The 17,972-nt window shown below is 44.5% G+C and overlaps 1 protein-coding gene across 1 annotated transcript in view; it reads right to left on the bottom strand.

Annotated features, from left to right (window-relative positions):
* PIEZO2 (piezo type mechanosensitive ion channel component 2) overlaps positions 1 to 17,972 on the bottom strand; it is a 345,308-nt gene that overhangs the window by 26,309 nt on the left and 301,027 nt on the right. Inside the window, exons 34-38 of the mRNA XM_067014577.1 lie at positions 13,472 to 13,540; positions 9,884 to 10,050; positions 8,758 to 8,924; positions 1,968 to 2,288; positions 1,018 to 1,276 (exon numbers count right to left, since the gene is read on the bottom strand). Coding sequence (XP_066870678.1) covers positions 1,018 to 1,276; positions 1,968 to 2,288; positions 8,758 to 8,924; positions 9,884 to 10,050; positions 13,472 to 13,540 — 983 coding nt within the window. The remainder of the gene's footprint in view (positions 1 to 1,017; positions 1,277 to 1,967; positions 2,289 to 8,757; positions 8,925 to 9,883; positions 10,051 to 13,471; positions 13,541 to 17,972) is intronic.

Genomic DNA, 17,972 nt, shown 5'->3' on the forward strand with positions numbered 1-17,972 from the left:
TAATATTTAAGAGCCATTATTTAGACAGACTAATTAAAGTCATGGATATGTATTTGGCTCCTGGAAATAAGACACATGATAGCAATACTTTAAAATGAATACTTTGGAGATGATTTAATACATAACTTTGTTTTAATTTTGCTGTTGAATTACTTGTAAACCTATAAAATTTCTAGACTCTAACTCTACACCATGATGAGTACTATCCTTGAAGAAGCAATTGCAGCTCCACTGTTAGTGAAAACTTTCCTTCTGAGCCAGGCAAGAAAATGAGGCTTCTTCACAAACCTAAGATGACAAAGAACCATGACGGCCCAAGGAGCAAAGTCTGTAAGAGCCTCCCTTTTACTCCCAGTTTTATGGTTGCCATGGGAATCTGTGAACTGCTACGTACACAACAGGGCAGGACAGAAAAGCAGGTTTGTACATTTGGGCAGAGTGTCTCTTGTCCCCTCACGGGTGATGAAAACGGGGTGGCAATTCTCCTTTTCTGTTGTTCAGACTTTTAAGGGGGTGGGTGTGTGACTCTGTGTTTTGATGCGTGGAAATTGGCTTTAGGTTTAAAAATGGGAAAAACGCATGCTGCATCAAACTGATCAAAGCGCTCACTGTATCGTCTGATCCAATGTCCGCTCACTGACTGTGCACTGGCCCCGGGGCCGTGCTTGTTTCTGCGTTTCACTTACCGTCTTGGTGGCTGAAACCACAGGGCCGACACCAGACCTCAGAGGCCTCCCCCACCACTCGCTAGTTGGGTAACTTCGGGGCAATTATTTAATCTCATTGAGGCTATTTCCTCATCAGTTAGGTGGAATGATATTAGCCCCTATGCTCTGTGAGGTGTGAAATGTGAAAAGGTAAATATAATTATCGGCACCAGGTAACTGTTGGTTATAATCACGTGTCCACCTAAGAATATCCGTTTCACTGACTGTTTATGTGAAACTGTCCGGAGTCGGGCAGGCCCACCCAGAGTGACGCCCTGTGACGGGCAGGCCAGTTCCGCCCGAGGCCTACCTCTGTGTAGACGATGGCCATCATCCAGAACCGTCTGCTGGGCCGGGGGACGGACAGCATGGCCCAGAGGAAGATCAGGATGGGTAGCACGAGGGTGATCATGGAGGCGGAGACCATGTGGTTGAGGATGATGACGAAGTAGCACACCATCTCCGAGCGGGCCACCAGCGTGTTGTACATGGCGTAGAACAGCAGCAGGAAGCGGGGCTGCCCAACATAGAACTTCTCAGACTCTTCCAGCTCATCGTCACGGAACATCCTGTTAGAATAAGCAGCGTGACACTACGTGGGTCTTAATAATTCCCCCAGATGACCGATTTCCTCCTGGCGTGACCCCCGTGTCCCTCCCTGCTTCCCGGGTCCCCAGGTGTCTTGTGGCATCAACCTCATATTGTGCTACAGAAAGAGACATGAGGGGCTTCCCTCGTGGCGCAGTGGTTGAGAGTCCGCCTGCCAATGCAGGGGACACGGGTTCGAGCCCTGGTCCGGGAAGATCCCACGTGCCGCGGAGCAACTAAGCCCGTGTGCCACAACTACTGAGCCCACGTGCCACGACTACTGAAGCCCACACACCTAGAGCCCATGCTCTGCAACAGGAGAAGCCACCGCAATGAGTAGCCCGCACACCGCAAAGAAGAGTGGCCCCCACTCGCCACAGCTAGAGAAGGCCCACGTGGAGCAATGAAGACACAATGCAGCCAAAAATAAATAAATAAATAAATAAATAAGAGACGTGAGCACTCATGTCTGTTACAGACACTGCTGGTTGTATGATTCAGTGGTAGAAGCACCAAGTTGGTTCCTACTTGCGGTGCAGGAAGTACTGAAAGCAGCACGTTGCCTCTAAATGTCCGAGTGGATGTTTTGCACGCGGGTCTCTGCACCCAGCAGCCCAGCGGGCACTAAGGGACACTGCCGGCTGTGGCCTTCGCCGTGGCCGAGGCTCTTACTTGTTCAGCAGTAGCTCGCTGGCCGTCAGCTCATGGGTCAGGGGTGGCAGGATGCTGGCCTCCAGGCGGTCCGAGCGGCTGTCGTCGGGGCTGACCGCCATGTGGGTCTGGCCCCCCGAGTCGTCCCGGGAGTCAAAAGACAGGCGCTCGAAGCTGACGGCCTTGCTGTAGGACGGCGGGGCCTCCACGTCGCCGTCCTGCATGGGGTCCTGTGGGGACTGGGTGTCCTCAAGCACCTCTTCATCCTGCTCGGCCTCCACCTCCTCTATGGTCTCTGTGGTCCCCTGGCGCGAGTACAGCATCGTGCACTGCGTAGGCTCACTGTCGGGACACAGGGACGGGCACCGCCTGGTCTCAGCATCCCACGCCCCGCCCTCCCGAGGGCGCCCACAGCCACGCATCCAGGCACGTGGGGGGAAACGCCCCCTCGCTCCCCCGTGCTCCATCGGCTTTGCTGCGTGTGGATAATCTGTCTGGTCCGCAGAGACGGTGGGCTGGGCTGCGGCTCCCAGGATGCTAAACCCTCCTGAGCAGAGGTTTTCAATCCCATCAAGCTACCCAGCCACGGGGGCCTGGTGTTTATTTCCAATCAAGACACAGTGAGCTCATCTCCCAGTGTATGGATTTTAAAGAAAGGTGCTCACGGAAATGAGAAGCCTCAGCTGGCTGGGTCTGCAGATCTTAGCCAAGATACACTCTACTCTCAGTGGACCCCAGATCCGTAAGGGGAGGACAGGAATGATGGACCGTTGGCGAGACAATGGCATGCTTTGTAACACACGGCACGCTTCCTGCACGCTTGCTTCTCCCTGTGTTTCCATCCTTTGCCCTTTCTCACTGGTGCCTCTTACAGCTGACTGAATGCTCACCAACTCCCCATCCCTGGCTCCGCACTGCCTGGCATGTGGAAGCCCCGCCCACAACTCTCTGCCCTGAGGGTCTCTCCCCAGGGCTGAGTCCCCAGCTTGGGCCACCCTCCTACTCTCTCTCCTCCCAACGACTTTCTGCTACCAGCTCCCCTTCACTCTACTTTTGCTTCCTGTTCTTCTCTTTTGCATCCCTCCTGTCCTTCTAACTTTCCCTACCAGGTCCGTGCAGGAAAAGCTGGAAATGAAATACAGCAGCCAGAGCCGTGAAATTCAAAGCGTGCTTTCTATACTGTCTACCTCGACACACCCAGCCCTGAAGGGGAGGGGGCAAAAGTCATCTAGAGAGGCAGAGTCTGCTGGGTGTAGAGCGATAATCTGTTAGACTCTGAGAAGGTGCTGCTATCCGAATGGCATGTGTGAGCAGCTGGGGACATAAACACTGAGATGCTCAAATGCTCAGACTGTACCCGTTTTTCTTGTCACGGACACTGGAGCACACACATGAATGAATGAATGAATGCATTTGGCTGAGCCCTGAGACTGAAGAACCACATTTGTATGAGCTCTTGATCCTAACTCAGGGGTGTTCAGTGTCCCCGGGGCTTTGGTTCTAAGCGTGCACATCACATAGAAGGCTGTCAGAACACCAAGACAGCCAGCTTTTGGCTAAGACTTACCTTGATTAGACATGGCCGTGAAACGGACTGATCACCCCATTGAGTTTTCAGACCACCAGAGCCAGCCCCACACCAGGTCTAACTTCCAGTGGGACCGTAACCGATCACAGGCACGCTGTCTGTGGTTTTAAATGAGGTCTGGCCCCAAAGGGATTCAGCAAATCCTGGTACGTTCAGGAATCAACAGAGTGGAATGGCATAGCATGTGCCAGCCAGAAGACATCTCAAATGTCCATGGCATTCCCAGAAACACCAGGCACCAGCCTCCTGCAGCTCTGAACTGAGATACATAGGTGCCGGCAACAAGGACTTAACACCCCTGATTTGCCAACGTTGACATTAGTTTTGGATTGGGTTATTTGGGTAGGTTGTCTGGTGTCAGGATAAGCACAATTCCACTCATGCTTCTGTCCTCCTGCTGACTTTTCAAAGGCAATTCAAAAGAGAGCTTTTGGCTTTTACGTAGGTAATTTCATTTCTAAATGATTCTTGTTTTATCATAGAATTTAATGAGAAAACTTAAGCCCAAAGTAATCGTTTCCAAACCAAACAAGTTAAGGTCTACAGAGGTGATATATTCTACTGCACAATAATATTCTTTTTAAAAAACCAACGGTAAAATATGTCCTGACTTTTATGTTAATTGTGCATATAAAACGTGGACAGATTCATTCTGTATCAACCAAATGTGACTACATATGGGATTTGGGGATTTTTTTTTTTTCCCCTACTTCATGGATCTTTGGATGAAATCATGAGAAAAAGTTTCCTGCCCTTCCTGACCCATTTCTCCCTGTGAGGACCACCTACCTGAGCCCTCAACCAAGGAGGAAATATGCTTGTTCCTTTGGAAATAAAAAGTGTGAAATACTTACAAAATGAAGGACAATGTTTATAGTAGGATTTTTAAGAAACTCCTAACAGACAAAAACCAAAGAGCAGTTAGTTTAATAGAATGCTGTCCTGGGAACGACCAGTTGTATCCCAGGAAGGGCGGTGGTTATGCTTTGGTTAGTCATGCACATTCTTAAAAGAAAAATTAACAAAAACACACAGGTCACAAGAACTCATTTGTGCAATGACCCGGGGGGAGGTGACACGGTTACGGACAACGCATGCACGTGTGAGCACCTGGAGGCTAAGCTGGCGCTCTCAGCTGACGAAGAGGACACATCCATGCTGAGCATTTTACGGAGCCCGGGCCGAGCGCGCTCACTTGTTTTAGGAACAGTTTCTGGTCCATCTAAATCATCAAGGGTGGACTGCCTTGAGAACAGCATGGTTGCTTCCGTGTAGCAGCTAGCAGCGCAAACAGTTACAGAGACACAGTGTTAAAACAGCACTGGAACATGAGTCATTCACGGTCAGCGACCCAGACACCGCCATGCAGCAAACCACACGCCACTCCAGCACCACGGACAGCGACCATCGCAGCGGGGCCTCCAGGACAGAAAAGGGAAGATAAAACACAGCAGTACTGGGCTGAAAAGAATATAACAGCTGATAAATGATGAAATGTCACTCTCTGGGTCGGACAGGGAACTAGAATAAAGATAAGTCCCGACCTTTCTCTCACAGAGCAGAATTCATAGTTTTACAATTTTACAACTGAGGTTTTTTTGATGAAAGGAAACATGTTTTATCACAGCCCCCCACCCAATTCTGAGTTCATTGAGAGCATTTTGTAGCCGAACTGATTACACAGAAATATCTGCTCATGTAAAGTTTATACAAAAATGTCATTTTTTTTTTTTCTTACAACACAGTCTCCAAAGGGAAAGAGGGAAGCTCAGGACTGACCACAACAAACTGAATTTTCCATCCCATTTTCTGAGTGATATTCAGTTGAACCAAATTAGATGGCTTGGAGAAGAGATGCTGGTTTGATATGCAACTGGATATAAACCAACATCAAAAAAATGAAACAAAATGGTAAAAGGCAACAACAAAGGAAATCCAGCAGTGGCAGGGCCATTTTGTCTGTTAACTGTTCATTGAGCCTAATGAATGGTTTTCTTCGGATCACGTTTTAGGTGTTGGCGGATGTCATGAGGGCAAGAGCCCATTGGCTGAAATCCTCAGCTCCTGTCACCTGACAATCAGGGAGGAAGGGTGGCAGAGTTAGGGCTGAGCTGCTACTGGGTGATCACAGTGCTGGAGACGCAGCCAACAGAGCTCAGACAGAGGTGTGACTGCAGTTCACACGTAGAGTTTAACCCCAGAGAGGGACACACCCCCAAAGTGCCTGACACAGAGGCTCCTGGGGCACCAATCTTCAGCCTGAGCATGAGTGACCCGGCTGACCCTTGTGATACTGGACGGCTGATTTCCTGGATGAGCGTCACATGTGGCTGCACTAGGGGACCTGCTGTGTGCCGGCTGCACAGTCAGACGCCCACGGTCAGTGACCATGGGGCAGAAATGGAAACCATTCAGGACAATGGAGCCACCTCTGGGGTCCCCTCTGGGGGTAGGGAATTCGAGGTTCTCACGGAACCATTAAAGGGTTTCAGGTTCCTGGAGTTATAGCTCCCCCACCAAGCCCCGAGTGCTCTGGAGGGGCCACCCTGACTGCATGTTACAGCCATATGGCCAACACGGGGGTTGGGCAATGAGAGGGGGGAACACGCAGGCAACCAAAGGGTCTCTAATAAGGATTTTTAAAAATGACACTGACTCCTTTAGAAGTCAACCCGTCCTGGACAAAAAGAGGAGGTGATGGGGAGATGAACTAGGAACACAGTGGACGAGCACAGTAGGCCCGGGCCTGGGTCTCCACGCCGACCGACACTGGCTGCCTGCTGGGTTTTAGATAAAGTGCTTCCCCACTTCGGGGTCGGTTTCATCATTTATGAGATGATGGAACTGGATCTGTGAGCTTCTGTGTCATTTCATATATTCAGAGGTGGATCCCATGGCCTTTTGGGAGTTTGCAGCAGGAAGATGCTGTGCGCCCTCACCTGCTCGATTTTCTGCACGGGAATCATTGCTCTGACCCCAAAGTCCTATTAACCTTGTTAATTCTTAGGTGAGTTGTACTGTCACATCAGCCCACTTTCGGACCCCACACAACCCCAGACTATTGGGTTATCTGCAGTGGACCAATCTGTCGTCCAAGCCAGGACAGGTTTAAAAGTGAAAGGGAAGAGGAGAAGCTTCACAATAACAGATGACGTCCTCATCGAGATGCCCCAGGGGCACACAGCACACATTTCAAGTGATAACCGCCCAGGTCACATCTAGGAATGTTGTTCCTTAGAATATGTCACTGTTTCCCTAAGGAACTTAAACTAATTTATTTTCCAGGAAGGTAGAAGATATCCGATTTCATAAAACAACCATTTTTTTTAAAAGCGCTATTTTACAACTGGATTTGAAGGAAATCGGGACTATTCCAATAAGTCAAAGGGAATACAAACTCATTTGTTAGGTTCCCACCCTAACCCCCTCTACTGTCTGCCAGAGGGAAAAGCGGGTGAGATGGGGCGAGTAGGAGGGCTCCACGCAGGCTGGGTCCTCGGAAAGGGGCCGGGCCACATGGAGCGTGTGTGTCCCCGTGTCCCCGCTGGGGTTGACACTACCCTGCCGCAGGGCACAGGTGTCGGAGAGCAAGCTTCCATGCTGGGAGTCCCTCCCAGTGAAGGTCACTGCCTCCCCAGCAATCTGCAAGGCTTCCTGTGGACTCTAATGCAGACACATGATTTGAAAGTTTCCTAAACAAAGAAACTGCAAGTTCTGCTCAGCCTTTAAGGAAAGGGCAAATATGTTCACTTAGTTACTAATGACATAATGAACCTATTGTGTCTCCCTTTTCTTTAGGTTACAAATAAAGAGTAAAAGAACATTAAAAAATAATTTTAAAGGTATTGGCTTTCTTCTAGTAAATGTATTGACGGATTGACCATTTTAAAATGTTTGGGGGCTTCCCTCGTGGTGCAGTGGTTGAGAGTCCACCTGCCGATGCAGGGGACGCAGGTTCGTGCCCCGATCCGGGAAGATCCCACATGCCGCGGAGCGGCTGGGCCTATGAGCCATGGCCGCTGAGCCTGTGCGTCCGGAGCCTGTGCTCCGCAACGGGAGAGGCCACAACGGTGAGAGGCCCGCGTACCGCAAAAAAAAAAAAAGAAAATGTTTGGGATACTTTGACAGTCTTTGTTAAAAAGCAATCAATGGATTTAAATATCTCCTGCCTCACAATTTTCAACTATGGGTGAAGCTTTATGTTTGTCATCTTGGATCAGTTTTAAAGGCAGTTACTTGATTTTATTTTGGCCAGTCTTTATTTTCTTTTTCTTCTTCAACCTCCTAAAGTTGTGATTTACAGTATTTAGTTACTTTCTTAATTGACCATATTCTCAGTGGTTATGCAGCTGAAAGTTACTAATAAGTAACTTTCAGGAATAAGGAATCGTGTTATTTTATGAACAACTGATTTTCAGTTCACTTTCTAATTTTCTCTTTGATTCATTTGGTTCAGAGTTTGGTTCTGGAACCACTATTCTTAAGCCAGGCTCACATATAAATATTCTGGAAGCCTGTGAAACCCCTGAAGTTCTACATAACAAATTTGTAATTATGTGTGGTTTTTTCCCCTTTGGGAAATAGTCTATAGCCTCATGAAATTTCAGAAAGGCTCATGTCTCTGTCAAACGGGGATGATAACAGTACATCTCGAAGGGTCTTTTAAGGATAAAGTGAAGAAACCCATGCACAGTGTTTAGTGCAGCCCCAGGTGAAGGGTCAGCGCAGGTGCCTGTGTGAAGCAGGGCTGTGGCCACACAATGTGGAAGATGGGGGCAGACAGGACCATTTCTCAAATTTCTAAAATTACGAACCATAAAGTAACGTTTCTGAAAGGAAAAGATCAAGGATAGCAATAGAGGGTAGAAGATTCTAGAACAGAAGATTCTTTCTGGAGCAGCATTTTAAAGGCATTCAAGAGGCAGCTCTTGATACAATTAGTCATTTTGTGATGTGGAAGTCTCGCCCATCTGACTGGACTCCAGCTTGGAAATCCCAGTCCTGTGGCTGTGGATCATATAGGTCTTGCTAATAGTTATTATTGATGCCTGCTTCTATCTGCCCGGTCCAGGGACAGGCAATGCTCTGCCTGGCTGCGGCCACAGAGACAGCCCGGGATGGCTGGGCACCCTGCATGATTCTGATTAATCTGCACGTCACCCAACATTTCTCACCTCTGTTACCTTTGTCAAAAGCAACACCATCGTGGAGCACGTGACGTACCTGGAGATGCTGTCGTGGGAATCTAAGCTGTCCATCCTGTGGGCTGTCTGTATACCTGCGGTGGCGCCAGGACGGTCATCAATGGTGTCCAGTCCCGACTCTCTGGAAAGGTTCATGATGTGGTTCTGATAGTACATGTGGATGCTCTCCCGGGTCGGGACGTTGCCCTGCAGAGAAGGAGACATCGTCACAGTCCTCACGAAGCACTGGCCTGTGCTGCTGCCTGGCACTGCTCAATATGGACAAGCCTCCACCATCACGCACACCTTGAATAGGATGAAGAGCCAAGCTAGTCAAGCTGGGGGTCGACATTAACTCATTGAATTAACGGTGCCCAGAGTTACTGGGTCATGCCGAGCAAGAAACCCGTTCTCGTTTATGGGTGAAGATGGTCAAATGTACAAGCTTTCTGTTATAAAATAAATAAATCCTGGGGATGCAAGGTACAGCATGGAGACTACAGTTACCAATATTGCATTGCATACTGGAAAGTTACTAAGAGAATAGATCTTCAAAGTCCTCATCACAAGAAAAAAAATTATAACAAGGTGTGGTGATGGATGCTAACTAGACTTTCTGGGGTGATCATTTCACAATATATACAAATACCAAATTATTAGGTTGTAAACCTGAAATTAATATGTTATATGTCACTTACATCTCCAAAAATAAAATTAAAATATTGAAAAAGAAATCCCTTCTTATATGTAGATAGTTTTGCTAAGTCAGAGTAACTTTTCCAGCAATGAACTATTATTTTCAAATGTAATCTATAAACCATCTATGGCTGTATTTTGTGGCTCTGCATATATCCTAATTTTCCCTATGAGAAGTTTCACATCAAACTTGCCAGACTATACAACACGCTCCTTTATGAGACACAACGGAGCCTGTGCAGCTGCGAACGGTGGTGATGGGAGGGGACAGAAAGGACCCACTGGCCGAGATCCCGGGACTGTATGAGTGTGTGTGTGGCGTCTGATTATTTTCATTCTGAGCATGGAACAGACTTAAATATACAAAAAAGCAAAGGGGTTATGTAAAGACTGTCTAGAGAGAATGGATTTTGTCCGATCCTACTTGGGGCTCTGGATACTGACTTTCAGAATCATGCCCGCAGTGCTACCTTTTTAATCTCTCTGGTCAGCATGCACCTCTCGATCCTCAGGACGGTGGAGATGTCGATGTGCTCCCTGGAGATGGAGTTCAGCCACGTTGTGAAACTGTCCACGGTTGCCAGAAACAGGACCCAGGTGAACTTCAGAATATTAAATATCCTCTTGATGATATTATCTAGGAGGAAGAAGAGAACATGATTCAAAGGGCCATCGTGCCCTCAGCCGTGGTGCTGTGTGTGGTATTTTACCAAAGGCAGCCCTGGTTTTGCCCTCGTCCCCAACACGGAGTGACAGGGGCGTCGGGGGGGACCGCAGGCTAGGAAGCCGTGAGCGGAGCTTTCCACACCTGCTGCAGAAGCACCAAAACCAAACGCGGATAGAGTTTTTAACCTTGGGTCAAAGCATCAGTCAGAACAGGTCTGTATGCAGTTAACAGGTTTGATTAAAAGTAGAGATTGTGCTCAAAGAAATTTGTTACTGACGCAGGGACAGAAACAGTCTATCTATCCAGGTAACTGTGTCCTTTAACGCTTTTCCTGTACGTTTCTTCTTTTCTTAAGTAACAATTGTCGTGGGAAACAATTCTGTTGGTTCAGGAGACTCTGATGCTTCTAACTGCAGCTGGATTGCAGTTAAACCACCTTAAAGGTATTTTGTAGGAATTCAGTCCACACACTAAGAGTCTATCTAAACCACTGACTTATCTTGTCCATATGTATTTAATGACATCGAGCTGTGCTAACTACAAAAATTTCCCCGGGGGTTGGGGGTGGTCAGTCCTCTCCAAACCACAGGAGCCCCGAGATTTCCGATGACCCTGGGTTGCCTTCCTCATCTCAGCTGTGACTGGGGACCCGCCCGGGAGGCCGCGTGTGACAAGCTCCGCTCGGGTTCCCCCCGTGTCCCCTGATGTCATGCCTCTCCGGCACCCCTGGAATTCAATGTGAGCTCTGGGTCACGGCTGTAACATAACTTATTTTAGGTCAGAATCAAAATAAAAGAGGGAAGATCCCGTATTAACTGTCTGTCTTACTCACTGCTTCCTGTAAATCAGTGCTTTTTCAACTGGTATACAAGGAACGCTTCAAGACACATCACCAAATCACCATGCACGTGTACATTTTTTTACTTCGGCTTTAAAAAAAATTAGTTTTATTAGCTATTTCAAACACTGACTGCAATAAAGGGAATACTTAGTGAACAGGACAATGAATTAAGAATTGCCTTATCATTTAAAAAAAAAAAAATCAAAGCACCACCACCAACACTCTCAATAAGAAAAACAACCTGTATCTTTCACTCTTCCCCTCACCAGAAAAAGGAAATCAGATTCAAGTGTCATAGTCAGATTGTAATGAATTTATGATTAATGATGATAGTTTGGAATGGTTGTAGTTTAAGGTCACTAGTACAGCAGGTAGAAAAAGACAAAATTCCCTGACATAAGCTTTTCTGTGAGGGGGTTCATTTTCTGGATGGGGCCGTACAGTACACATTTCCAGCTTTGCAGCCTTGCTGTCTCTGGCCATCTCGGCCGTGCTGGTGTGAAAGCAGCTGTAGACAGTGGGTGGATTGTTTTTCAATGGGCAAGCCTGGGTTACCAAACTTTAATGACAGACACTGACACTTGAATCCCATAATTTTCATATGTCATTAAATACTCTTCTTCTTTTGATTATTTTCCAGCCATGAAACGTGGTAAAAGTCATCCTTAGCTAACAAGCCACAGGAGAACAGGTGGCAGGTGAGATTTAGCCCCGGAGTGGTAGAATCTTGCAACCTCTAGCCCAGGTTTAGGGCCCGCCCCAGCTCACTGTCCTCTCTCTACTTTAAAGACTGAAACGTGAACCAGAGTTTGACTTTGTCATGGAAAAATATTATTTGTGCATTTGGGTGGCCTAGGAGAAGGGCAGAACTTCTCTCAGGTGAAATTTTGCTCTTTTCAAAGGAAAACCATCCAAGGGAAGCTTAGCTAGAGTGTGGGCTCCGCACATGGTCCAGGTGGGTCAGGGAGACACAAGGAAGTGGTAGACGGTGCTACATACTGAGGTCACAGGAACCTTGGAGCTGCCAGCTGGGACTCTGGAAGAGGAGCTGGGGGAACCATGTAGTGAGAAGGGGCCTTGAGCCTCCGGGTCAAACAGGCCCAGAGGAACTGGCCAAGAGAGCCCCACCTGGCAGATACTGACTGCCTACAGCCTCTTCGTGTAGACATCAAGGTCAGGTTCAACCCCTGGAGGCTGAAGGACTAAACTTGATAAACTTTAGCAGCGTCTTAATATTTTTGATGACCTATTTTTTTTCATATATTCACAATTATTTTGTTAGAAGCTGTGAAGATAAGCCTAATTATTTTATGGTTTTGCTTACGGTGTTCCTGACTATGTTGGAGCCCTGTGTAACATAACGTGCACTTTACCCACTGGGGTGATCATAGACTCACACGGGAAATTAGGATTCTTATTCTTGTTTATTTTTTAACCATAGAGGCCGGAGGGCATAGTTGTTAAGAGCACAGACTCTGGATTCTGAGTCCCTGGATCCAAATCCCAACTCTACCCCTGAGTGGTTGTGTGGATTTGGAGAAGTTGGCTAATTTTTCTCTGCCTCAGTTTCTTCTCGGTTAAATGGGGAAGAGGGTTTTGAGGGGGTTGAACAAGTCAATGCGTGTAAAGCTCATGGAAAAGTGCCTGGCAAAGGAGCTGTGCCATCCAAAGCGTGATAAAGCTTCACAGCAATAATGTGGCCCCACAGACATATGGGCCGATTACCTGGATGTGGAGGCCAGGTTCAAGGATTGTGCCTCCAAGGGCTTGGAGAGCATTCAGGAAGCCTCATTTTGTGTCAGCAGATGGCATCCTTGGATGTATTTGTGTCCAGAGCAAAAGAGCCTGAAAACCTTGCCTGCTGCTAAGTGATGCTTACAGGAATGCCAGCCCCGTGAGAGTGAGAGAGGAAGCAGCGTCGGTGGAGCCAAGAGGCATCTGGGTTCATTGCATTTGGAGGCTTTTGTTTTGCCTCTTTTTTTCCTGATGGAGAAATCTTCCTCCCAATCGTGGACTCCGTGAAGCCCAAACAGCACCGTGACCAGGCTAGGAGTTAGAAGACACCGGTTCTGTCCCCCACTGTGTAGAGTCCTGAGCAAACGCAGTGGGGTTTGGTTTTCTTCCCTAAGACAAGGAGGTTGGCCCAAGCCTGGAGGCCCGCTCAGTTCCGCAGTTACTTACTTCTCACTTCACTCCTTCTCCGTGTACTTTAAATTAATTGCCAATATTTTTTGTGCCTCTACTCTGATGGCTTCACTGGGACATTTACAAGTTGCTCTCCGAACTCCCTTTCATAGGTACTTGGATAAAGGAATTTACAAGCCGACTCTAATCCAACATTTCATCCCACAGTGTAAAGGTCAGGTCTACTCTTTGGAGTCCCTTTGAAATTTCACTAGAGATGAGATTCCAAGGGACACTGATTATTAAGTCACAGTCCAGCAACAGGATTTAATTCATTGTTTTCAGGCAGCCTTCCATTACGTACTATCTGGGCAAGAAACAAGTTCCAATCTCCCTCCCCGCCGATGGGAGCCTTTATTTTGTTACCTGGTCCATCAGACTTCTTCTTGATTGGTTCATCCTCCCTGTCCTCCCACTCCACAGGACCTGCCAAGACTGTTCGAGAAACACGGGTTACATCCTTTTAGGGTAAATTAATGCCAACGCTACTCTTCTGGATTCAAAGGAATTTTATAATGAAATCTAGGACATTCTGCCGATTTGAAGAGCTCCTGGGGAAAAGTCATGAGAATTCTGAGCTTTCAGATTCCCTTCACTCCACTCCAGAAGGAGAATCATGGAACTGGGGGTGGGTAAACCACAGTCCTCTGGCCAAATCTTTCCCGCTTCCTGTTGTTAAATGGCCTGTGAGTTCAACTATTTTTAATAGTTGAAAAAAATCTGAAGAACTATAATATTTTGTGCATATGAAAATTACATGAAATTCAAATTTTACTGGAACACAGCTACACCCATTTGTGGACATACCGTCCAAGGCTGCTCTCATCCCAGGATGGCAGGGTTGAGTTGCAGCAGGAGTTTACAGCCTGCAAAGCTTACAATATTTACCATCCCACCCTTTACAGAAAAAGTGTGCTGACTCCTGTGAACACACACTGTGAAGTTGTAATTTTGAACACCTTGGGGTAATGTTATAAATTTTAGTGGGTCACCCTTAAAATGACATCACAGAGTTTCATTTTATTTCTTAGCCTCTTCTTTTAAGGCTGAGGTTGTCAGATCTAGCAAATGAGACTATAGGACACCCGGTTAAATTTGAATTTAAGATAAATAACACATTATTTTTTAGTGTAAGTAAATCCCATGCAATATGTCCAAATTATACTGAAGCTTAAAGATTATTTGTTGTTTTTCTAAAAAATTCAATTAGAACCGGGGTTCATGTATTTTATCTGGTAACTATATCAAAGACGATTCACAACCTGACTCCAGTTAATCTTCCCAAACTTATTTTCTACTGTGCTCTTTTCTGATGCTCTGTTTCACATCCCGTCTTTACTAGCTAAGCTGACCTACTCTTTAGTTTTCATACACGAACTTGCTTTTTTCTGCTGGCCTCTGGTCAAAAGCTATCTTTTGCACGAAGTACTGTATTCCTTTGCACTCTGGGTCATAAGTCACCTTTTGTCCTCTGGTCCCACACTATTCTTTGTATGCTTAATTTTTAAATGAAACCTTGCAGTTTCTATGTCAACAGGGATTTTTTCCCCTATATTTGTGTTCCCTACTGGTTAAGGTGGAGGGGTCTGGAGCCAGGACACCTGCTATGAATTCCAGACCCACCACTCACTGGCTGGCTGTGACCAGGGCAGGTTCCTTCACTCTTTGGGACCTCATATCCCCAAGTGTAGGGCAGGGAGTGAGGGGCGAGTGAGTTATTGCACAGAAAGCACAAAGGCAGCTGGCACTTTGGAAGGACAGATGCTACTTGTTTCATCTGCCGACGAAGAAGGGATGATCCCTTGTATCAAGAAGGTGCTGAATAAATATTTATTAAAGAAATAAACATTTATTTCTGTCCCAATATCTTTGAACTATTGCTGTCCTAGATTTGTAGGTAAACGATGGTGCATCTACGCATGAAATAATCTTCATTATACAGACTAATGATATATTAACAAGATGACTAAAGATTTTTTAGAATTGACCCAGTAATTTTGGAAGAACAAATGTCTGAGAATAGCAAATACAATTTTGAAAAAAAGGGCACAGTGAGGGAAGTTTGCAACACTAAATATTAAAACTAACTCTAGCTACTGTACTCAAAAATATATGACAGTGGCCCAGATCTAGACAGTAGGATAGTGGATCAGAATACAGAGTCCAGAAACATACCTAAGAGCCATACCACAAATGGGAGCTTAATATTGAGAAAAGGAGCATTTAACTTCAATGGAAAAAGGAAGACATTACCAAACAGGTTTAGCATAATAGATCTCTACTTCACAGAATAATAAAAAATTCAAAAGGTAAATAAAATTAAGAGGAAATATAAGAAAACATTTTCATAAAATTGGGGGGGGGGGAAGACTTCCTTAAACAAGATAAAAACATAGAAATTGCAAAAAGAAATTCGGACCTATTTGACATCACAAAAAAATTAAACATTGCTTAGAAAACATGTACCATAAACTAAATCAAAAGATAAGCATTAGATTAGAAAAAAGATACTTGTAACACAAAATAAGAGTAATATCCCTAACATATAAATATTTCCTAAATTAATAAAGACAAACAGCCCAATAGAATGATAGTATATAGAACATGATAAAAATTTTAAATCTTAGATTTGAAAGTAAAAAATACCAAGAAAATATGAAATAAAAAATGTTCAATCTCATTAGTTAGGAAAATTCAAATGAAAATAAAAGCCGTTTGTCATCCTTGAGAAAGACACACAATAAAAGGAGTAATAATAGCCTATGGGACAAGGCTACAGAGGAATAGACACTCCTGCACCTTAAACATAGGAGTGTAAATTTCTAAAACCTTTTGGGAAAATATTTATTAAAGTAAAAACGCACCCACTTTAACCCAGAAATCCCACTTTTGATCATCTATTTTGTGGAAAGTGTGTGTTCTTCCTGACTTTTTGCCATGCATTTAAATACACACACACACGACTACATGTGAACTTCTGTACAAGGATACCTATGATAGCATTCTTAAAATCTGGAAGCAAACCTTATGTCCATTAGTGATGGAAGAGTTGGATAAATTATGCATATCCATATTATAGAATATTTTGCAGCTATTAAAAAAGGATGATATAGTTTTATAAATACTTAATTGGAGAAGTGTTCATGATACATTGCTAATGAACGTACAGGAGAATTTGGACAGCATGGACTCATTTTTGAAACAAAGGAAACACTGGCTGTACATCACAGGAAAGGTGTGGAAGAGAGCAAACCAATGCAAAGATTTGGTGCCTTAGGGTAGCTTTCAAGGCCAGACTGTGCATCCACTTCTTTATTGCTTGACTTGCTACATTGCCTGTGTCTTAATTTTGCCTTTTTTAAACCAATAAACTAAACTAAAATAAAAGCTGCCAGGAGGTAGCAGGGACCAGAATGGTCAAAAAGGAGAACGGCTTTGCAATTAGAGTTCCATTAGAAATTACGTTTTCCTTTTCTTTTCTTTTTTGAATACATTTTTAATTTCACAAAGAATCTATATATACATTTTCTTTGTAAAGAACTAATATATAACAAGCCTAAAGTTCCCTTTAATCCTACCCCTTAATCTCAGTCTCTCCCCCCCTCTGCCAGAAGTCACCACTGTAATTAACTTGCTAAGTATTCTTCCTGATCTTCCTCTGGCATTTATACACGACTATATGTAACCATTAAAAATGCAAAATATTGTCTGGAGGCACTTTGGTTTCCTTTGTTTCATAAATGGTTTCATAATGTACATGCCAGTTTGCAACATAGTGCTTTTCATTTAACAATATGTCAGGAATTGTTCTCCAAGTCAGTTCAAAGTAGCCCATCTCATTTTTTAAATTACTAAATTGTATGCCATAATACATTGGTAACATAATTTACTTGATTCCTCTTCTTTATGTGGGCATTCAGGATGTTTCCAAATTTTTGTTATTTATAAATAATGTTTGATGAATATTCTTAGACACATGTGCTTGTGCTCATGTGCAAATATTGATTCAAGTTAAGCCATACACCTGGAGGTGGGACAGATCTCTCGTAGGAGACACATTTAAGATTTTCATGGATACTGACACCTGCTCTTCAAAGTGGATATGCTGCTTTAGAACACCAGAAATATGTATGCTCCCACTAGCTCCAAACAGTGATATTATCAAATGTTTAGGTTCTTGCCAATCCAATAGGTTAAAAAAACAGTATGTCAAAATATTTAGTTTGTGTTTCTTGTACTACTAGTGAAATTGAGCTCCTTTTGGCCATTTCTATTTTCTGATCTTGAATTGTTTTTCACATCTGTTCATTCATTGGGTTGAATTTTTCTTTTACTGATTTTTAGAAGTTCTTAATATATCCGGAACACTAGTCTTTAGTCTGATATATAATGAAAATAGTTTTCCTGATTGCCCCACTTGCTCTTTAACTTTGCTTTTGGTGTGTTTTATTGTCGTTTGGAATTCTTTTCCCCCTTAGAGATGTGTTCCTATCATGTTTTCAAATGAATCAGTATAATGTTGAATATGGCACTGGTGGTTATGTTCCATTTTGGTTCCTGACTATTCTTTAATTGTGCTTTCCCTTTTTTTCTTGATCAAATTTCCATAGGGTCATCTTTATCATTAGTTTTTTCCAAGAACAGCTTTTCACTTAATAATCAGGTTCTGTCTTATATTTCTTTTCTATGACTTAATATCCAACTAAAAATTATTATTTTCCTTCTACTTTCTTTAGGTTTATTTTGCTTCTCTCTCTCTCTTCTCACTTTATAAAATGCACATTAACTTAAATTCATGTTTTACTTTATTCCAAGACCTAAGTAATTAAGAGTAAGTAAAACTCTTTGCACTCTTTAGAAGTCAAGA

This window comes from Kogia breviceps, chromosome 15, assembly GCF_026419965.1.
Source record: "Kogia breviceps isolate mKogBre1 chromosome 15, mKogBre1 haplotype 1, whole genome shotgun sequence".
NCBI classification, from domain to species: Eukaryota; Metazoa; Chordata; class Mammalia; order Artiodactyla; family Physeteridae; genus Kogia; species Kogia breviceps.